This window comes from Sinocyclocheilus rhinocerous, unplaced genomic scaffold (genome assembly GCF_001515625.1).
Source record: "Sinocyclocheilus rhinocerous isolate Xijiao unplaced genomic scaffold, SAMN03320098_v1.1 scaffold2019, whole genome shotgun sequence".
Lineage (NCBI taxonomy): Eukaryota > Metazoa > Chordata > Actinopteri > Cypriniformes > Cyprinidae > Sinocyclocheilus > Sinocyclocheilus rhinocerous.
In genome coordinates this window covers 30,067-47,542 of record NW_015660491.1, presented here as the reverse complement: position 1 = coordinate 47,542, position 17,476 = coordinate 30,067, and the positions used below count along the sequence as shown (strand labels likewise).

The window sequence follows — 17,476 nt, the reverse complement described above, 5'->3', positions numbered from 1 at the left end:
ATATAGGCTATATATATATATATATATATATATATATATAGGCTATATATAAAATACAGCTACATAAAATACAGAGTCCCCACTTTTTCAGAAATGGAGGGTCACAGACTGTGAAAAGTACTTTTAATCATTAATTTTATATTATTTTAATCACTTCATATAAATAATACTAGGGATGATTTTATGGGTAGTGCTAGACAGCACATGTATGTATATATTAATACACACATACATGTATATATTTAAGAAATATATGTAATATTTATTTATATTTATATATAATATATGTAAACACAAACTGTTATTTTGAATAAGAGTTTATCGATTAATTGCAGAGAGGCAATTAATGCAGAGAGACATCAGCAAAATTGTGGGCATTAAATAGGGCTCTAAAATTTTATTAATTGCGATTAATAATTGCGTTTATCGATTAATTGCGATTAATCAATTTTAGAGCCCTATTTAATTTCCACAATTTTGCTTATGTCTCTCTCTCTCCACACACACACACACACACACACACACTCACACTCTCACATATGTGTATTGTTATTTATGTATACATATATTGTTGTTAGTATTGACATCTGCCACTGAAAAACACAGTCAACCAATAAATATGAGACTGTTATTATTTAGCCACTCCTTATTACTAAAAGCATTTAACTACTATTGTTTTGCATTTTGTTTAATTTGTGCCTCATTAACTGATGAGTGAAACTCAAGATGAATTGTCCGCCTCATGCTGAAGAATTTAATGAAACTGGTTCTGCCTCCATCTGAAACATGATCATCCTTTAACAGCCCTTAGGAGTCTTCTCAGCACTGCTCGTACCTGATGAGAAGAATGAAGGCTGTGTGCGAGCTGGAGCCAAGGTGATGTCTAGAGTAACTGAGCTGTGTGCGCTATTGATCCATTGCCATTTATATTTGTGCAGAGTGGAGTGAACTCATGGCAAGAGACCAGAGCTCTCATCAGTCACCTCTAGAAATAGCGGCAATAAGAATGCATCAGAGCCGGTCATTCCAGTGTGTCAAAGGAGCAAGTTATAGTATATTGTCCCTGCCATTGATGTGCCTTTGTTCTCTTGGCAGGTGTGTGCTTGATATTGACAAAAGAAGGACAGAGTGGAAAAAAAAAAACGGATAGTGTAGCCTTTTTTATGTCTGAAATTCCCATAATACTCAAATGGGCTCGCCGAAAAATATAAAAAGTTTTTATGCCATGCAGTTTTTATTTATGTTGCATGGAACACAAAAGGAGATATTTTTTTAAAATGTTTAAGCTGCTCATTTATATGGTGGAAGAAACAACAAAGCTCCAAAAATGCACCATAAAATAGTCCATGCGCTGTTCTTCTGTGTCTTCTTAAAGGAATCACCATTATTTATATACTATTATAGTAGGGATGGTAAGATTCACCGATTTGCATCAGTGCATCGGCATAAAAGTTGACAATGCGATGCATCGATTTAAAAAAGTGTGCATAGGATACAAGTTGGAATTTGTATCGCGATGCATCGTTTCTAACATATTTGCATCTGTAAAAACCGATTTATATCTTTTATTATTTATAAATCATTTGTGACCAATATTTTTTATGTAGATTGATTGACTCTTAATTAATATGTGTTCCCTAATCTAAAGTGTTACCAAAATTCATTTTTTGTTTTATTATTTTATTTTACGAAAATAATTTTTTTAGTAATTTTAGTTAACATTAACAACACTGAATTCAAAATTTCTTATTTCAAAGTACTTTATTTGTATGAATATCTTTATAATTTTGCGAAAGCAACAAGTTAAAATATTATTATAGTATAGTATAGTATTTTTTAATAATATTAAAACTAGTATTAAATTTAATTGTGGTATATTGTAGTATGTCCTTTGAAATGTTTTTACTTGCTGTTTCACAACAAAATATCTGAAATCGTTTGCGATATACAGTGTGAGCATTGATTATAGATTAGCTTTTATTTTTATATTTTCAGTTTTCATTTTAATATGCTTTTGTCTTTTTTTAGTTTTTCGTCTTTTTAAAAAAAACTAAATTCTATTTAGCTTTTATTTTTATTTCAGTTTTAGTAATTCAAGTACTTGAAATTAATCTATTTCATTCAACATTTCTAAATTTTTTTGAAACTTTTTAAAAAATTGATTATAGTTTGACCTGTGTGTGTGTGTGTGTGTCTGTGTCTGTGTCTGTGTCTGTGTGTGTGTGTGTCTTTCAGAGCTCAACTGAACGGAGATCCCAAGATGTAATTCATTTAAGTGTTTTTTCTTAGATGATTCTTCTAAAATTCACCAGGAGAAATCAAAACAATACTTGTCGTCCAGTAAGAGTTTAGAGGCATAAAATGAATCTTGAGCTGGGTGAGAAATGTTTGAGTTCATTTTAAGATCTCTTGACTCAGCGGAGAAATGTTTCTGCTTGCTCTCCATTAGATCTCATTGCTGTTGTCTAGAGTAGATATCACAGAGATGTGTGGTTTGTCTTTGCTGTGGGTGGTTTTGACTCCCACAGACTGTCCTGCATGTAAATGAACCGGATTAGATTTAAACTGATTTGAATAGGAGAGTCGCTTCATTCTGATGTGTGTGGGCATGTGAGCTGAGAAGCGTCTGTCTGAGCTGTAAATAGAGAAACACAGAGGAATAGAGCTTTGTGTTTGTGTACATGCATGTGTGTGTTAGTGTCTCATCTGAAGATCTGCTTTTTGTATTTTATCATGAGTTTAGTTGCAGCATATCTTCTCTTTAAAACTGAATGCTGGAGTTTGTTTATGATTTATGATCTCTTTCCCATAATGCTGGCACATTTGAATGATGTCATAAACCCACATCTCCATGAAATCCATCTCATAGTGTTTCCAAGAATGAAAACATTTGGATTTATGGGATATTTTGAACCTTGTTGTTGTTGTTGTGCTGATTTAAATATGTAGTCGAGGTTGCTTGTTGATGATTGTTTTCCAGCAAAACTGAATTTATAGCTGTCGTAGTGAGTGAGTGAGTGAGTGAGTGAGTGAGTGTGTGTGTTTGTGTGTGCGTGCACTGGAAGAAATTTGGTATATGATTTACTTTGAAACAATTTTCACTCAGAAATTGCTGGTAAATTTCACAAATAATTACAAAAAAGGGCAAGTAACACATTGAATCAAATTGAATTTAATTGAAATTTTGAAGTAAAAATGTTAAAATAGTATTTTCTTGTAAAACATACTCTAATAATCTTTGTTTTATTTACAATATATATATATATTTTTTTGCTTAAATTGCACTGTTGCTCAAAAGTTTGGAATAATTCAGATTTATTTAAATGTTTACAAAAGAAGTCTCTTCTGCTCACTAAGGCTGCATGTATTTAATCAAAAATACAGTAGAAACAGTGAAATATTATAACAATTTAAAATAACTGTTTTCTATGTGAATATATAGTAAAATGTAATTTATTCCTGTGATCAAAGCTGTATTTTCAGCATCATTACTCCAGTCTTCAGTGTCACATGATCTTCAGAAATCATTCTAATATGCTGATTTGCTGCTCAAGAAACATTTCTGATTATTATCAATGTTAAAAACAGTTGTGCTGCTCAATATTTTTGTGGAAACTGTGATACATTTTATTTTTCAGGATTCACAGATGAATAGAAAGCTCAAAAGAACAGCATTTATTTGAAATAGAAATCTTTTGTAACATTATAAATGTCACTTTTGATCAATTTAATGCGTCCTTGCTGAATAAAAGTATTAATTATTTAAAAAGAAAATCACTGACCCCAAACTTTTGAACAGTATTGTATAAGTTGCTTTAAAAAGAGCTCTTTATAATATTTAATACAGGGCCAGTGATTTTGGCCTAGGAAAATTGAGTTTGCCTCTGTAGAGTTTGATGGCATTTTGAGCTCTGAAGCCTCCTGATGTTCGAGGCTGTTTGTTGTTTTAATGTCTCGTCCCTCTTTGAGTCTGAAGAGGCATTCGAGTGGAGCAAAATGCTTATTAATGCTCATTATCTCTCATTATCTTCTCTCAAATGTGCTGATGAGCTGCACGAGTCCATTAGAGTTACACAAAGAGGCAGAAAACCAAACTCTCTGACCCGTCAGTGAATCTGCTCACAGTGAGACGTCAGAGAGATTAAAGCACCCTAGTGAGCCGCCTTAATTCCTGCATACTGTCTGTAGAGGAGAGGAACCTCATGAAACGACCGACATAGGCAGCACAAATATAGCATTAGTATGTTGCTAATACTGAGGATGCAATTGTCCTATCATAACAAACCATACATCAATGGAAAGATTATTTATTCAGCTTTCAGATGATGCATAAATCTCAATTTTGAAAAATTGACACTTAAGACTGGTTTTGTGGTCCAGGGTCACATATGTATGAAAATACACTGCTTAGCAACATGCAATATTTGTGTTTATGGTGTATTTTTATGCATGTCACTTAGTAACATGCAATAATTGTGTTGACTAAGGATGCAGTAATCTAATATGCTTAAAAATACACTGTAAGCACAAATATTGGGTAAAATAATGCACTTTTAATTGAACCAGTTTTATTATTATTCATATACTATTATTGTAATTTTTATATTTAGTTTTCATTATAGTTTCAGTTTAAGGTTTATTATTTTTGTTATGCACTTGTCATTTTTATTAGTTTTTGTGTTATGTATTTATTCAACTTAATTTTAGTTTAAGTAATTTTAGAGCTTTAGTATTATTTATATACTATTAAAGTATTTATTAATGTTTTGAATTATTGAAATATTTTGATTTTCATTTATTATAGGCTTTGTAATTTTTTAAAATTAAGTTTACATTTTCCCATCTAATATTTATTTTATTTTATTTTATTTTATCTTTATTTCAGTTATTATTTAAAAATAATTTTAATTTTAATCAGGGTTATTATAGCTAACTAAAATTTAAATCATTAAAAAAAAAACATTTTTGTTACTTAAAATAAAATAAAATAAAATAAAATTTAAAGTTATTTTATTTCAGCTCTTTGCCAAGGCAAAATTTCTTATTTTCATTTAGTCTTGTGGTACTAAAATAACTAAAACTGAAATAAAAATTTTATAGACATGTTTTTTATAAAACTAATAAAAATGACAAAAACACAGGGAAATTACTAAAACTTCAACTGAAATGAAAATGAAAATGTAAAATGTAAAAATAAACTATAATAGTATCTCAATGATACTAACAAAACACCAGATTTTAGTTTACATTTATAGCACTGGATTGAACTATTTTATTGACACTTTTCAGTATTGAATGAAATATAAGAAGGGTCTTAATTGTGAATCAGCAAACAGGTAGAAAATAAATAAATAAATACATAAATAGATAGATAGATAGATAGATAGATACATAAATGAAAAACATCTAATTAAATGCATTTTGTACGGGCAATAGTTTGAGTAAAAATGTTTTAGGGTTTATAGAGAGTTTTAGAGAGAGCACTGAGCGCAGACTCACACAAACCAATCAAACACCAACGGCATGAAGCAGCAGCGACACAGAGCGAGCGATCCAGCGGCTGCCAATTACTGCAGCCACGGCGTCCAGCATCAGTGTCAGCCGCGTCTCGCTTTGATGAAGTCACACGGGGAGCGAGCCGCTGGCGCTGCGTTTGAGCAGCGGGTGTTTGGCCTGGAAAACACAGACGCTGATTTAATCAGAAAATGCCAAGTGGAATTAAGAGCCGCTGAATTCATCACCGACGTTAGACATGCAAAGCACCTTTGGGCTTTATATTGGCTTGACAATGAGAGTTTAACTAGTCTGAGCACACAGATTGGCTGGTGGATTGTGGTGAAGCAGTCTTTATTCATGACGACCTCAAACTAACTCAGTGCCTTCAGCTTTAACTCAAAGATGGGGATAGCTAATCATAACTCTTGAAGTTTGGTAGACTGTGTAGTTTAAGAACCGTCCACGACTAATCATAGTTTGTTTATCTGAGATGCATGATTCCACAATTATAGACTAGTGTGGAAAAAAGTCAAATAATTGTGTAGCAGTTTCAGTGCACAAATGAGACTGTGCCAGAATCATTCACTGATTCATTTGTTGTGTAATAAGTCAAAAATAAGTCAAAAACTGCGTATCACTTTATTTTGCTTAAGTTACATTAAATGTGACGTAAGCAAAATAAAGTGATAAGCAGTTTTTGACTTCAAAGGTTTGGAAAAAAAATGTTGCGGCTAATCTTTAAAAAACCTTATTTAGCCCATGTTTCTAAAAGAACTCTCTTCTTGCCAAGGCTGCACTTATTTGGTCAATAATACAGTAAAAACAGTGAAATATTATTACAATTTAAAATAAGTGTTTTCTATGTGAATATATTGTAAAATGTAAGTTGCTCAAAATGCATCCTTGATAAAAAAAACAAAAACTAAATCAATAAAAATCTTACTGACCCAAACTTTTGAATGTTAGGTGTATAGAATAGGTGTATAGAGTGTATAGTTAGGTGTATAGAAATTAGAGTTTTACTAGTTGTATTTAATGTAAATGTGTGATTTCAATTTTTAAGATGTCGTGCCAGATAAATATTAAATATTATATTAAATGATTGTGTTGAAACCTTTTCCCAGATTTACATTTTTCACGTTTTTTACTAAATTATTTTTTTATAGCTTTGAGTAAAACAAGCATTAATAGAGTTTGTGTTTTAAAAGAAAATTCTATTTCAGTCTTTCTACTTCAAAATTTCTTGTTTAATTCAATGTGTTACTTTGTCGATTCTTTGTAATTATTTGAAATTTTCGACAATTTCTGAATGAAAATTGTTTTCATTTTTTCAGTTTTTAAATGCTATGTATTTATCATTTCATCAAGACTATGTGCATGACTTTCATATAATTTTCCAGTCTTTTAGATCAAGAAGGCAGAATATTAATGCTAAAAGTAAAAGTCACAGTCATTATTTTATTGTTATACTGTTTTTCCCCTGTGTGCTATTCTGAAAAAAAAATCTATATTTAAAATATCACATTATATTGATTTCATTCACTCTGATTCATTTTTAATCTTCCTTCCCCTTCTTCTGCTTAAGATGCCGATGAAGACACCTCAAAAACAAAACAAAAAAAGCTCAGTGTTTATACTCTCATAATGTGACTCAACTGACATTTCAGACAAACATCACAGTTTATCTCAGTCTGTCTGACATATAACTTGTTTTGCAAGCTGTCAATCAGACATCTTTATCATTTTCTTGTTGTTTTATTGCTTAGATATTGTGCTTTCATAGCTTTCATATCGAATCTTTCACTTAAAATCTCATAGTAGAAATAAAAAGAGAAACAAATGAGTCACTAGTTGTCATCCAGTAAGAGTTTAGAGCTATAAAGTGAATGCAGAGAGCAGCTCAGATCATTTGATGAGAAATGTTTGGGTTCATATTGAGACTCACTGTTTGCATCTTCTTCCAAATCCTCCCATAGTGCACTGCAGTGTGCATGCGATCAGATATCAGACTTGTTTTCACACACACACACACACACACACACACACATACACACACACACTATATTGCTGGAGAGGCTGTTAACTAAGTAACAGGGCTACTAACATTTGTCAGTGTGGCAGTAGCTTATCTGTGAAAAATGCAGCTTCTCCAGCAACTAGCTGCTTTACTGAAGAGGCTGTGTAGCTTTTGATGTTGATGTCACGTTGTGTTGCACAGACTGAGCTGATCAGTAATCAAACACAATCTCCTCTATATTGGTCTGATTTATTTTACTAAAGCGACTCATTCAGATGAATCATTACAAGTAATCAGTATTGGTTTATTTGAGCCATTGTTCAGAAGTATTTCCAGAAGTCCTTGTGCCTCATTTTGTTGTGAAATAAGTATTTAGTTAAAGGCTTTTTGCTTAAGTTGTACTACTGTTCAAAAATTTGGATTTGTAATGTTTATGAAAGAGTCTCTTCTGCTCACCAAGGCTGCATTTGTTTGATGAAAAATACAGTAAAAACAGTAATATTGTGAAATATTATCACAATTTTAAATAGCTGTTTTCTATGTGAATATATTGTAAACTGTAATTTATTTCTGTGATCAAAGCTGTATTTTCAGCATCATTACTGCAGTCTTCAGTGTCACATGATCTTAAGAAATTATTCTAATATACTGATTTGCTGCTCAAGAAACATTTCTGGTTATTATCAAACAGTTGTGCTGCCCAATATTTTTGTGGAAACTGTGATACATTTTATTTTTCAGGATTCACAGATGAATAGAAAGTTCAAAAGAACAGCATTTATTTGAAATAGAAATCTTTGGTAACATTATAAATGTCTTTATTGTCACTTTTGATCATTTTAATGTATCCTTTTTTAATAAAAGTATTAATTTCTTTAAAAAAAATAATTTGATTTTTAAAAAAAGTTTTATTGGTTGTATTTAGTGTAAATGTGTTACCTCATTGTTTTCGTGCCAGAAAAACATTACTCTATTTTTTAAGTATTATACAAATTGGTATTTATTAAATTATAAAGACATTGCTTCCTTAAATAGTTTTGCATCTTGTTTTGACCAAAAACTGTCTATTTAGTCCAGAAATCCATTAGTTCTTCTTCGCTTGTTGTTTGCAGGCGGGCTGATAAGAAAAGCTGTGTGCTTGTTATTTTACTGTGCAGTATGCATTAAACAGCCGTGGGCTACGAGACGACTTTGATACGTCCCATAAACACACAGTCCTGCTCGCATTTGCTTATCGTAAATGCTGCAGTTCCAGTAACGTGGTTTGTTAAAGTCCCACTCTTGAATTGGCCTCAGCTGTGTCTAATTACTGCTCTAAATAGCACAGCTAACTGATGCGAATTAAATCACCTCTGACAAAAACGCTGCTGAATCCTTCAGGAATTGAAATGCTAAACGCCTGGAGCATCAGTGAATTTGCGTTTACAGTAGAGAGAATAGCTGCTCGCTCGCCCAGAAACTCATCTGACATTTCAATGCTGGAGCCGAGCTGGTGCACGACCTTCCCATGCCTGTAAATAAGTCTTCCGTCCCTTTTATTTCCGTCTTTCTCTCTCTCTCTTGCTGTCTCTGGTGCTGTTTGGCTCTTAAATGCTGGCGTTTCTCCTCCTCTCTCCATGTTTCCCTGTGGAGGTGCTGTTGGCAGAGTGTTTGTGAGCTGTAAGCCGAGTGTCGTGATGCTGGTGCCAGTCGAGAGAGATCAGGGAGCGAGTCCTCGCAGCATGCATAATGGATAGAGGGCTTGAAATCACTCCACACGTCCTGCTGACTGACACCAGGTTCACACCCTCCTGATCTCTCAGCCTCTCATGAACCTGCCGAGGCCTCCTTATGCTCATGCTCATTACAGCTCCATGAAGTTAAGTGAGCCAGACAGCTTTTCTTAGCTGATTCATTGCTTAGGTGTTTTGGGTGGTTGCTAGGGTGTTGCTAAATGGGTACTGGGGGTACTAGGTGGTCGCTAGGGTGTTGCTAGGTGGTTATTGTGTTTTGAGTGGTCGTTAGGGTGTTGCTAAGCATTTACTAGGGGATTTTGGGGGTTACTAGGGTATTGCTAAGTGGTTATGGTGTTCTGGATGGTCGTTAGGGTGTTGTTAAATGGGTACTAGGGAATTCTGGGGGTTACTAGGGTATTGCTATGTGGTTATGGTGTACTGGGTGGTCATTAGGGTGTTGTTAAATGGGTACTAGGGAAATTTGGGGGTTACTAGGGTATTGCTATGTAGTTATGGTGTTCTGGATGGTCACTAAGGTGTTGCTAAACGGGTACTAGGGAATTCTGGGGGTTACTAGGGTATTGCTATGTGGTTATGATGTTTTGGGTGGTCGTTAGGGTGTTGCTAAACAGTTACAAGGGTGTTCTGGATGGTCACTAAGGTGTTGCTAAACGGGTACTAGGGAATTCTGGGGGTTACTAGGGTATTGCTATGTGGTTATGATGTTTTGGGTGATCGCTAGGGTGTTGCTAAGCAGTTACAAGGGGGTCCTGGGGGTTACTAGGGTATTGCTAGTTGGTTATGGTGTTCTGTGTGGTCGCTAGGGTGTTCATAAGCAGTTACTAGGAGGTTCTGGGGGTTACTAAGGTATTGGTAAGTTGTTGGGGGTTCTAGGTGGTCTCTAGGGTGTTGATTAGCAGTTACTAGGGGTTCTGGGTGGTCGTTAGGGTGTTGCTAAATGGGTACTAGGGGGTTCTAGGTGGTCGCTAGCAGGGTTTGGGTGGTTATTAGAGTATTGCTAGGTGGTTATGGTGTTCTGGGAAGTTGCTAGATAGTTGCTAATCAGTTACTAGGGGGTTCTAGCTACTAGGGTGTTGCTAAGTAACTAGGGGGTTCTGATTGGTTACTAGGGCTTTGCTAGGTGGTTGCTGGGTGTTCTGGGTTGTTGCTAGGGTGTTGCTAAGTGGTTGTTAGGGGGCTCTAGATGGTCTCTAGGGTGGTCATGGTTACCAGTGCATTGCTGGGGGGTTTTTAGGGTGTAGCTAAACAGTTACTAGGGTTTTTTGTGTGGTCCCTAGGGTGGTGCTAGCAGTTACTAGGGGGTTCTCTGTCATTAGGGCATTGCCGTGTGTTTCATTACACTTAAAAGAATGGAATATAGAGAGCAATTTTCCAGAAGCCAGACATTTCCTGTCTGAGCAGGATTAGAGACGGCGTGAAGGATACTGAAAGACAGACCACCCACAGAGAGAGACGTACAGCGAGGGGAAGTTCAGTGAAACTGTGGGAGAGAGGGCTGATTACTATTCTGAGAGTGTTGTTGTTGGTGTATCTGTCGGGTGGCTAGTGTTGGATTACAAAAAAAAACCTTCCTTACCAGCGTCCTTCCACTGCATTAATATTCATATTCTCCTTCATCTCCTTTATAAAGGACACACAGTCCGCCTAATAAACCTCTGTCATTTTCCATCTGCACACTGTGTTTCTTATGTGTTCTTCTTTTCAGTATTAGTGCAAGAAAGCTCAGGGTGTATTTGATTGTCAGGTCAGTAATAGGGCCCTATGAAATCATTTTTATTTATTTTTTCCAAAATCCGTTTTTTCCATTTTAATTTTTCTGGATTCCGTTTTTTTTGGACTCAGTTTTAATGGTTAAATTAAATTGTATTAATCAAAAAGCATGTTTAATTAATTGAAATCATGAAACTTATACAATTTAACATCAATTTATTACAAGTTTAAATAAAATAAAATTTTTAGGGCCCTATGAAATACATTTTTATTTTTTTCTCAAACTCGTTTTATTTTGACCAAATTCTGTTTTCTGTTTTAATTTTTCTGGATTCCATTTTAATAGTTTAATTACATTTTAGTAATCAAAAGCATGTCTAAATAATTGAATTCATAAAACAAATTAATTTAATATAAATTTTTTTTTTTCATTTTTATCAAATGAAGGCATAAAACATTAATGTAGTTTCTCTTTTAATCAAATGAATGTTAAACAAACCCTTTCATTTTATTGGCATACAAAGTGCTGCACAACAGTTTTATTGTTAAAATTAAAACATGGAAGAAAATTTGTGTGATTATTTCTGATCTATTATTATTATTATTATTTATTATTAATAGTAGTAGTTCATTAAGACGTAGGTTCTACTGTACAATAGTAATATATTTCTGTCACAGTTTCTTCAAGTTAAACCAAACTTTTATTTTGGCGGGATGCCGTGAATTTCTGTGTATATATGATATGACGATAGTTTTTTTCCATTAAAACGGTAAAATGCTTCAGTATGTATGTAGTAAACAAAACCGCGTCTCTGCGCCATTCATTCACACAGAGACATGCAGAACATGCAGGATTCATATTTAAATAGTCTTTTTGTGGTTTAATATTCAGACATTAGTCCGTATCATATTTAAGTGTACTGGCCTACTTTTGATTTGTTCATCCAAAATTTGACAAATTCTGCGACATTCCACGTTATACAGTAAATTCCATTTTTATTAATGGATTTTGTGATTCTGTCTGCATTTTCCTGATGGACGGAAATCATAGAGTCCTACATTTGGTGCATTGCTTCATGTTAACCAGATCAACTTTAAAGTCAAAACTGACTTTGTTAATACATGTTCTTGGTCTAAAACCCAAGATATAACCTCAGTAGTCCTCTGTTTCCTTTCATTATACTCGGATTATAAGAACAGGTGAACTAGTATGCAAGGCATGGCAGGTCGTCCCAATTCTGCACTCTCTGAGTACACACTCAAAAGTGTTTACTTTCCCATTGTCAGTGAAGTACATGGTTAGTATAGCAATAGGAATTGAGACGCAGCCAGTATTGTTTTTTATAATTCTCATTGCTTTCTCCTCTCTACACAGGATGTTGCGTGTCGGGCTGCAGCTGCAGGTTCTTGCGGTTCTGCTTGTGTTGTCAGCAGAATGCGGTGAGTTCTGGTTCACTTTTTCTCTCTTAACAGCATTTGAACCAAACTAGGACCTCATGCATATGGGGCCGCTCACACAGGTCATGTTCTTGCATTCAATAACAGCTGGAAAGAGCAACATGACATGGTGCTGCTGTAATTATGACAGACCTGTACCTTATTTCATCTGTATGAACACAAAAGAAGAGTTTTGACAATGAAAATTGTTTAATTTTTTCATTCTTAAAGATTACATTTACACCTGAGATTTAGATTTTAGTTGACAATGTCTGGACGTTCAGTTGCAGTCAATGAAAACTGTTTACATTTTAGTCATATTTTAGTCCTGTTTAGTCGTGCTGTATGGTAATGGTTCAACTCAAAAATTAAAGTCACAATTATTAGTCATTTGAGAAAATTTCTTTTTACATTTCAACAAAATTATTGCACTTTCATGTAAGCACAAATCAACAAATCAACAGAACATCAACTCAGATGCTTTGTTTATTTGACCTAATCGAGTTTCCTGTCTTATTATATTTTTCTTTTTGTTATTATTATAAATTAACACTAAAACAAGAAGATTATCTCAAAAGCTAAAACAAGTAAAATTCCTCATATTAATTCTTAATATTCATAATATGAATTATGTTCATGTTTTATGTCTATGTCTATTAAAACAGCAATTGTAATAAAAAAAAAAACTGTAATATTTTGTCTCATTTTTGTAGACTAAAATAAAGTGAGATGGTAAAGTTTATATATATATATATATCTTGTCTTTTGTAAAAACATTGCATGTTGTTGATATAGTTGCAGTTATTGTTAAATTGTTTTTTTTTTATTGTCTTAGTCATGGAAAAAAAAAAGGTCGTTGACGAACGTTTTTAATCATTCTCGTTAACTAAAACTATTGTAACTTGAAATAAAATAAAAATCCTTCAACGTATTTTATTTCAGTTAATTTCCAAGGCATCATTTCTAATTTCTGTTTAGTTTAAGTGCTAAAATAATTAAAGATAAAAACTATATAGACATTTAAAAAAAGCAAAAATTATTAAACTAAAATGAAAAAAAAAAAAATCAAAATATCAATAAAAACCTATAGGCCTAATAGTATTAAATGATACTAAAATAGTATCCCACCAGTGGTATCCCACCAGTAATCCAATTATAAATGCTTGTAATTTTTATTAGTCTTTGTTTTTTGTTTTTCTATTTAGCTTTAATTTATATTTATTTCAGTTTTAGTTTTAGAAAGTTCTGAGACCAGATATTCTTAGGAAAGAAGTTGCTTACGATTACTTCCAAGAAGTTTGTAAGAATATTTTTTAGTGCAATTCTTGAAAGAATTGTACGAAGTTCTCAAATATTCTCTTAAGAAGATTTATCTTTTATCTGATTGGATGATTTTGCTGATCAAGTCAATGAAAAATTATAAAATTTAAAGCAAGGTTTTGCACGAGTTTTTATTGAATTTTGAATTCAGCAAAGATTTTATACATACAATGACAATTCTACTTAAAACATCATGTTTGTGCTTAAATTAGTGCTCATGCAGAAGAAATGTGCATGTTGCTCATGTGTGTTCTTGCTAGTGTTACTGTTCGTGTGTCAGGAGTGAGCTGCGCTTCGAACCGTCTGATGTGCGTGTAACTGCAGGCTCGCTGTGGATGCTGGTTCTCTCTCAGGTTCTTTGTACTCATGCTGAATATCTCAGTCAGGCCTGACCGCACGTAACCCGTCTGTCACCTCAGAGAAGCCCACCTACCACTTAAACGGATCAGTGTGTGTGTGAGCGACCGCAAAATGCTTCATAGGCCAAATGTTTTCACTGGCAGCTTCAGTCAGCGGCTCTTTAGCGGTGGGTGGCTGCTTTGAAGGATGATGGGAAATCACTCCCTCCTGCCAGGACGATTTATGCCCCCTGTACACTCAGACCTGCCCTCTTTAGAGCGGACGTCGAGATATACGACAGGCACAAAGCTGCTGTTCACTAAGAGGCTACTAGTTAAATGTAAAAACTGCTTACTGAATACTTTCTTTCTTCTGTGAAAAAAAAAAAACATTTTGAAGAAAAAACAACCCCATTGATTTTTGTTGTATGAACAAAAAACACTTTTTTAAAATCTTGGTAACACTTTACACTAGGGTCAGATTAATTAAACATTTGTTAATGCAGTACACTATTTTATTTAAAGATAGTAAAACACATGCATAGCAATGAATTTATATTTATTTAACAATATTTACTAAATTAGAAATAATTTGAAAATAAATAAATATAAAAAAATGTGAACTTGATAAAAAAAATAAATCTGTAAAATAAGCAGATTTATTTAGATGGCAATTTTTTTTACCATTTTTTTTTTTATATCTATCCATTGATCTAATATATAATAATAATTGTTATCCATTCAATTATAAATGCATTTTTATTAGTCTTTTTTAGCTTTAATTTATATTTATTTCCGTTTTAGTTTTAGAAAGTTCTGGGACCAGATATTCTTAAGGAAGAAGATAAGAAATTTCTTACAATTAATTCTAAGAAGTTCGTAAGAATGATCTTCAGTACAGTTCTTGAAAAATTTGTAAGACGTTAGAACATTTATCGTTTATCTAATTATATGATTTGCTGATCAACTCAACGAAAAACACCTCAAAGTTTTGTAATTATAAAATATAATTACAGCAAAAAGTCAAGTCATGCATAATCATGAGCGATCATTGGTGTCACTTCAGAAAACTTGTGCACATCACTAATAAGAGTAATATGCATAGCTAGTGTTATGTTGTAATGCTTAATATTTGAACAACTCCAGAAAATTAATTAAACATCTTACCTTTGAGGATTTAAGACAGGTTGGAGGTTGTTCTAACTTTAAGAGTTTATTCAATTTCTTCTTTAGTTTTGTCTTATGAACAATCTTTAAAAAGCAGATAAGAACATTCTTAAAGGGATAGTTCACAGAAAAATTTAAATTGTCCTTATTTAATCACTCTCAAGTTGTTCTGAACCTGTAGGAGTTTGCATGTGTTGTGAGGATTTGCAGCGCGTGTGTTGTCAAACTGATGAAGATGTTTTCTTAATTTGCTGGTGTTTTTTCAATTTGCATGTGTTTTCTTAAGTTGCAGCACGTTGAGCTCTCTCGGCCACCGTAAGTTTCTCCTGTTGAAGGATGTTGGTAACCAAACAGTTGCTGGTCCCTATTGACCTCCATAGTATGGAAAAAAAAATACTATGAAAGTCAATGGGGACCAAAAACCGTTTGGTTACCAAAATGTATTTTGTGTCCAACAGGAGACAAGTTGGACAGAGTTTTGGAATAACTTGAGGGTAATTAAATGATGACAAAATGTTCAGTTTTAAGCGAACCGTCCCTTTAAGAAAGTTTTTGGGAAAACAAAATATTCTTGTTTTTTCTTAAGTAAGAAAATCGCAGTTAAGAAGAATTTTATTCTTAAGAATGGCTCCTGCATCTGGCTCCTGGTTTGTTCAGATCATCACACAATAGTGACCACAGAAGTTCCTGCATGACATTATACATTGCTGTTTTTATAGCAAAATAATTGTTTTGTTAATCGTTGCTTTTTACTGCTGTATTTTTATTGTATTTTTATGAGCTGTATCTATCAGAATATCAGAGAGATTTGGAGTTGGTCCTGGAAAGCGCCCACAGCTCTCAGCGGCATGGCACAGGCAGACGGCACTCATATTCTCCTCAGAAAATGTACAAATCTAGTTTCCAAGTAGCCGAGACTGTTGAGGAACAGAGGATTGATTATACACACACACACACACACACACACACACACACACGCGCACACACACACGTGCACACACACACACACACACACACACACTCACACACACACACACACACACACACACAGACAGACACACACACACACACACACACACTCATACACACACACACACTCACACACACACACACACACACACACACAGACAGACACACACACACACACACACACACTCATACACACACACACACTCACACACACACACACACACACACACACAGACAGACACACACACACACACACACACACTCATACACACACACACACTCACACACACACACACACACACACACACAGACAGACAGACACACACACACACACACACACACTCATACTTGCATTTGTGGTTTCTTTTTTGTATTTTTTTATAAAAATATTTTTATTTAGCTTTAATTTATATTTATTTCAGTTTTAGTAATCTTAGTACTTCAACTTGTTTTTAGTTACTTGCCAAGGCAATATTTCTAAGTTTTAGTCATTTTGTTATATACAGTATGTTAGTCCTTTTTATTAGTTTTTTTATATTTAGCTTTAATTTATATTTATTTCAGTTTTAGTTTTAGTAATTTTAGTACTTCAACTTAAGCTTATTTTATTTAAGTTAGTTGCCAAGGTGACATTTCTCATTTTCATTTAAGTTTTTCATGTAATATTTATATTTTATTTCAGCTATATTTAAATTAATTATTTATTTTATTATTATCAATGAAAATTATTTTTTGCAGTTTTCGTTTTCGTTTTAGTTAACAATAGCAACACTGATTCTGGCATTGCCTTATTCACGATGGACATGCATTTCTGCCATAACATGCGGTTTGAGCCCTAACGAGGTGTCTTAGTAGGCAACATGAAGCTGCTGCCTGTCTTTTGGATCAGCGTTCATCCTGTGACTCTTGTCTCTATGGGCAGCTCCTGAGTTTGCAGCAGATCAGCAGTGCTTTGTGTTGTTTGAGCTGAATGTTTGGACGGCTGGCGACTGGAATCAGATTTAGCGTATCGAGCCGAGCAGCAGACCCCCGTCCTCCCATCGCTCCTGGTTACTGAGCAGCGGTTGCCATGGTTATGATGGTGAGGCTGCGAGGTGTAAACTACTGCAGGTGCTCCTGTGTTTATGTGTGTGTGGAGCTGGAAAGGTTATTCACGTAATACATTCATCTGTAACCCCCATCTGCGAGTCTATTGGGAATGTGTGTGTGTGTGTGTGTGAGTTTGTGTGTGTTTGTGTGTGTGTGAGTGAGTGTGAGTGTGTGTGTGTGTTAGTGTGTGTGTGTGT

At 33.9% G+C, this 17,476-nt stretch overlaps 1 protein-coding gene across 1 annotated transcript in view; it reads left to right on the top strand.

Moving 5' to 3' along the window:
- The window catches only part of LOC107724973 (aggrecan core protein-like), a gene marked incomplete at its 3' end in the record, with an annotated part of 64,309 nt that overhangs the window by 17,301 nt on the left and 29,532 nt on the right, over positions 1-17,476 (top strand). The window contains exon 2 of the mRNA XM_016534079.1: positions 12,335-12,399. Coding sequence (XP_016389565.1) covers positions 12,336-12,399 — 64 coding nt within the window. The remainder of the gene's footprint in view (positions 1-12,334; positions 12,400-17,476) is intronic.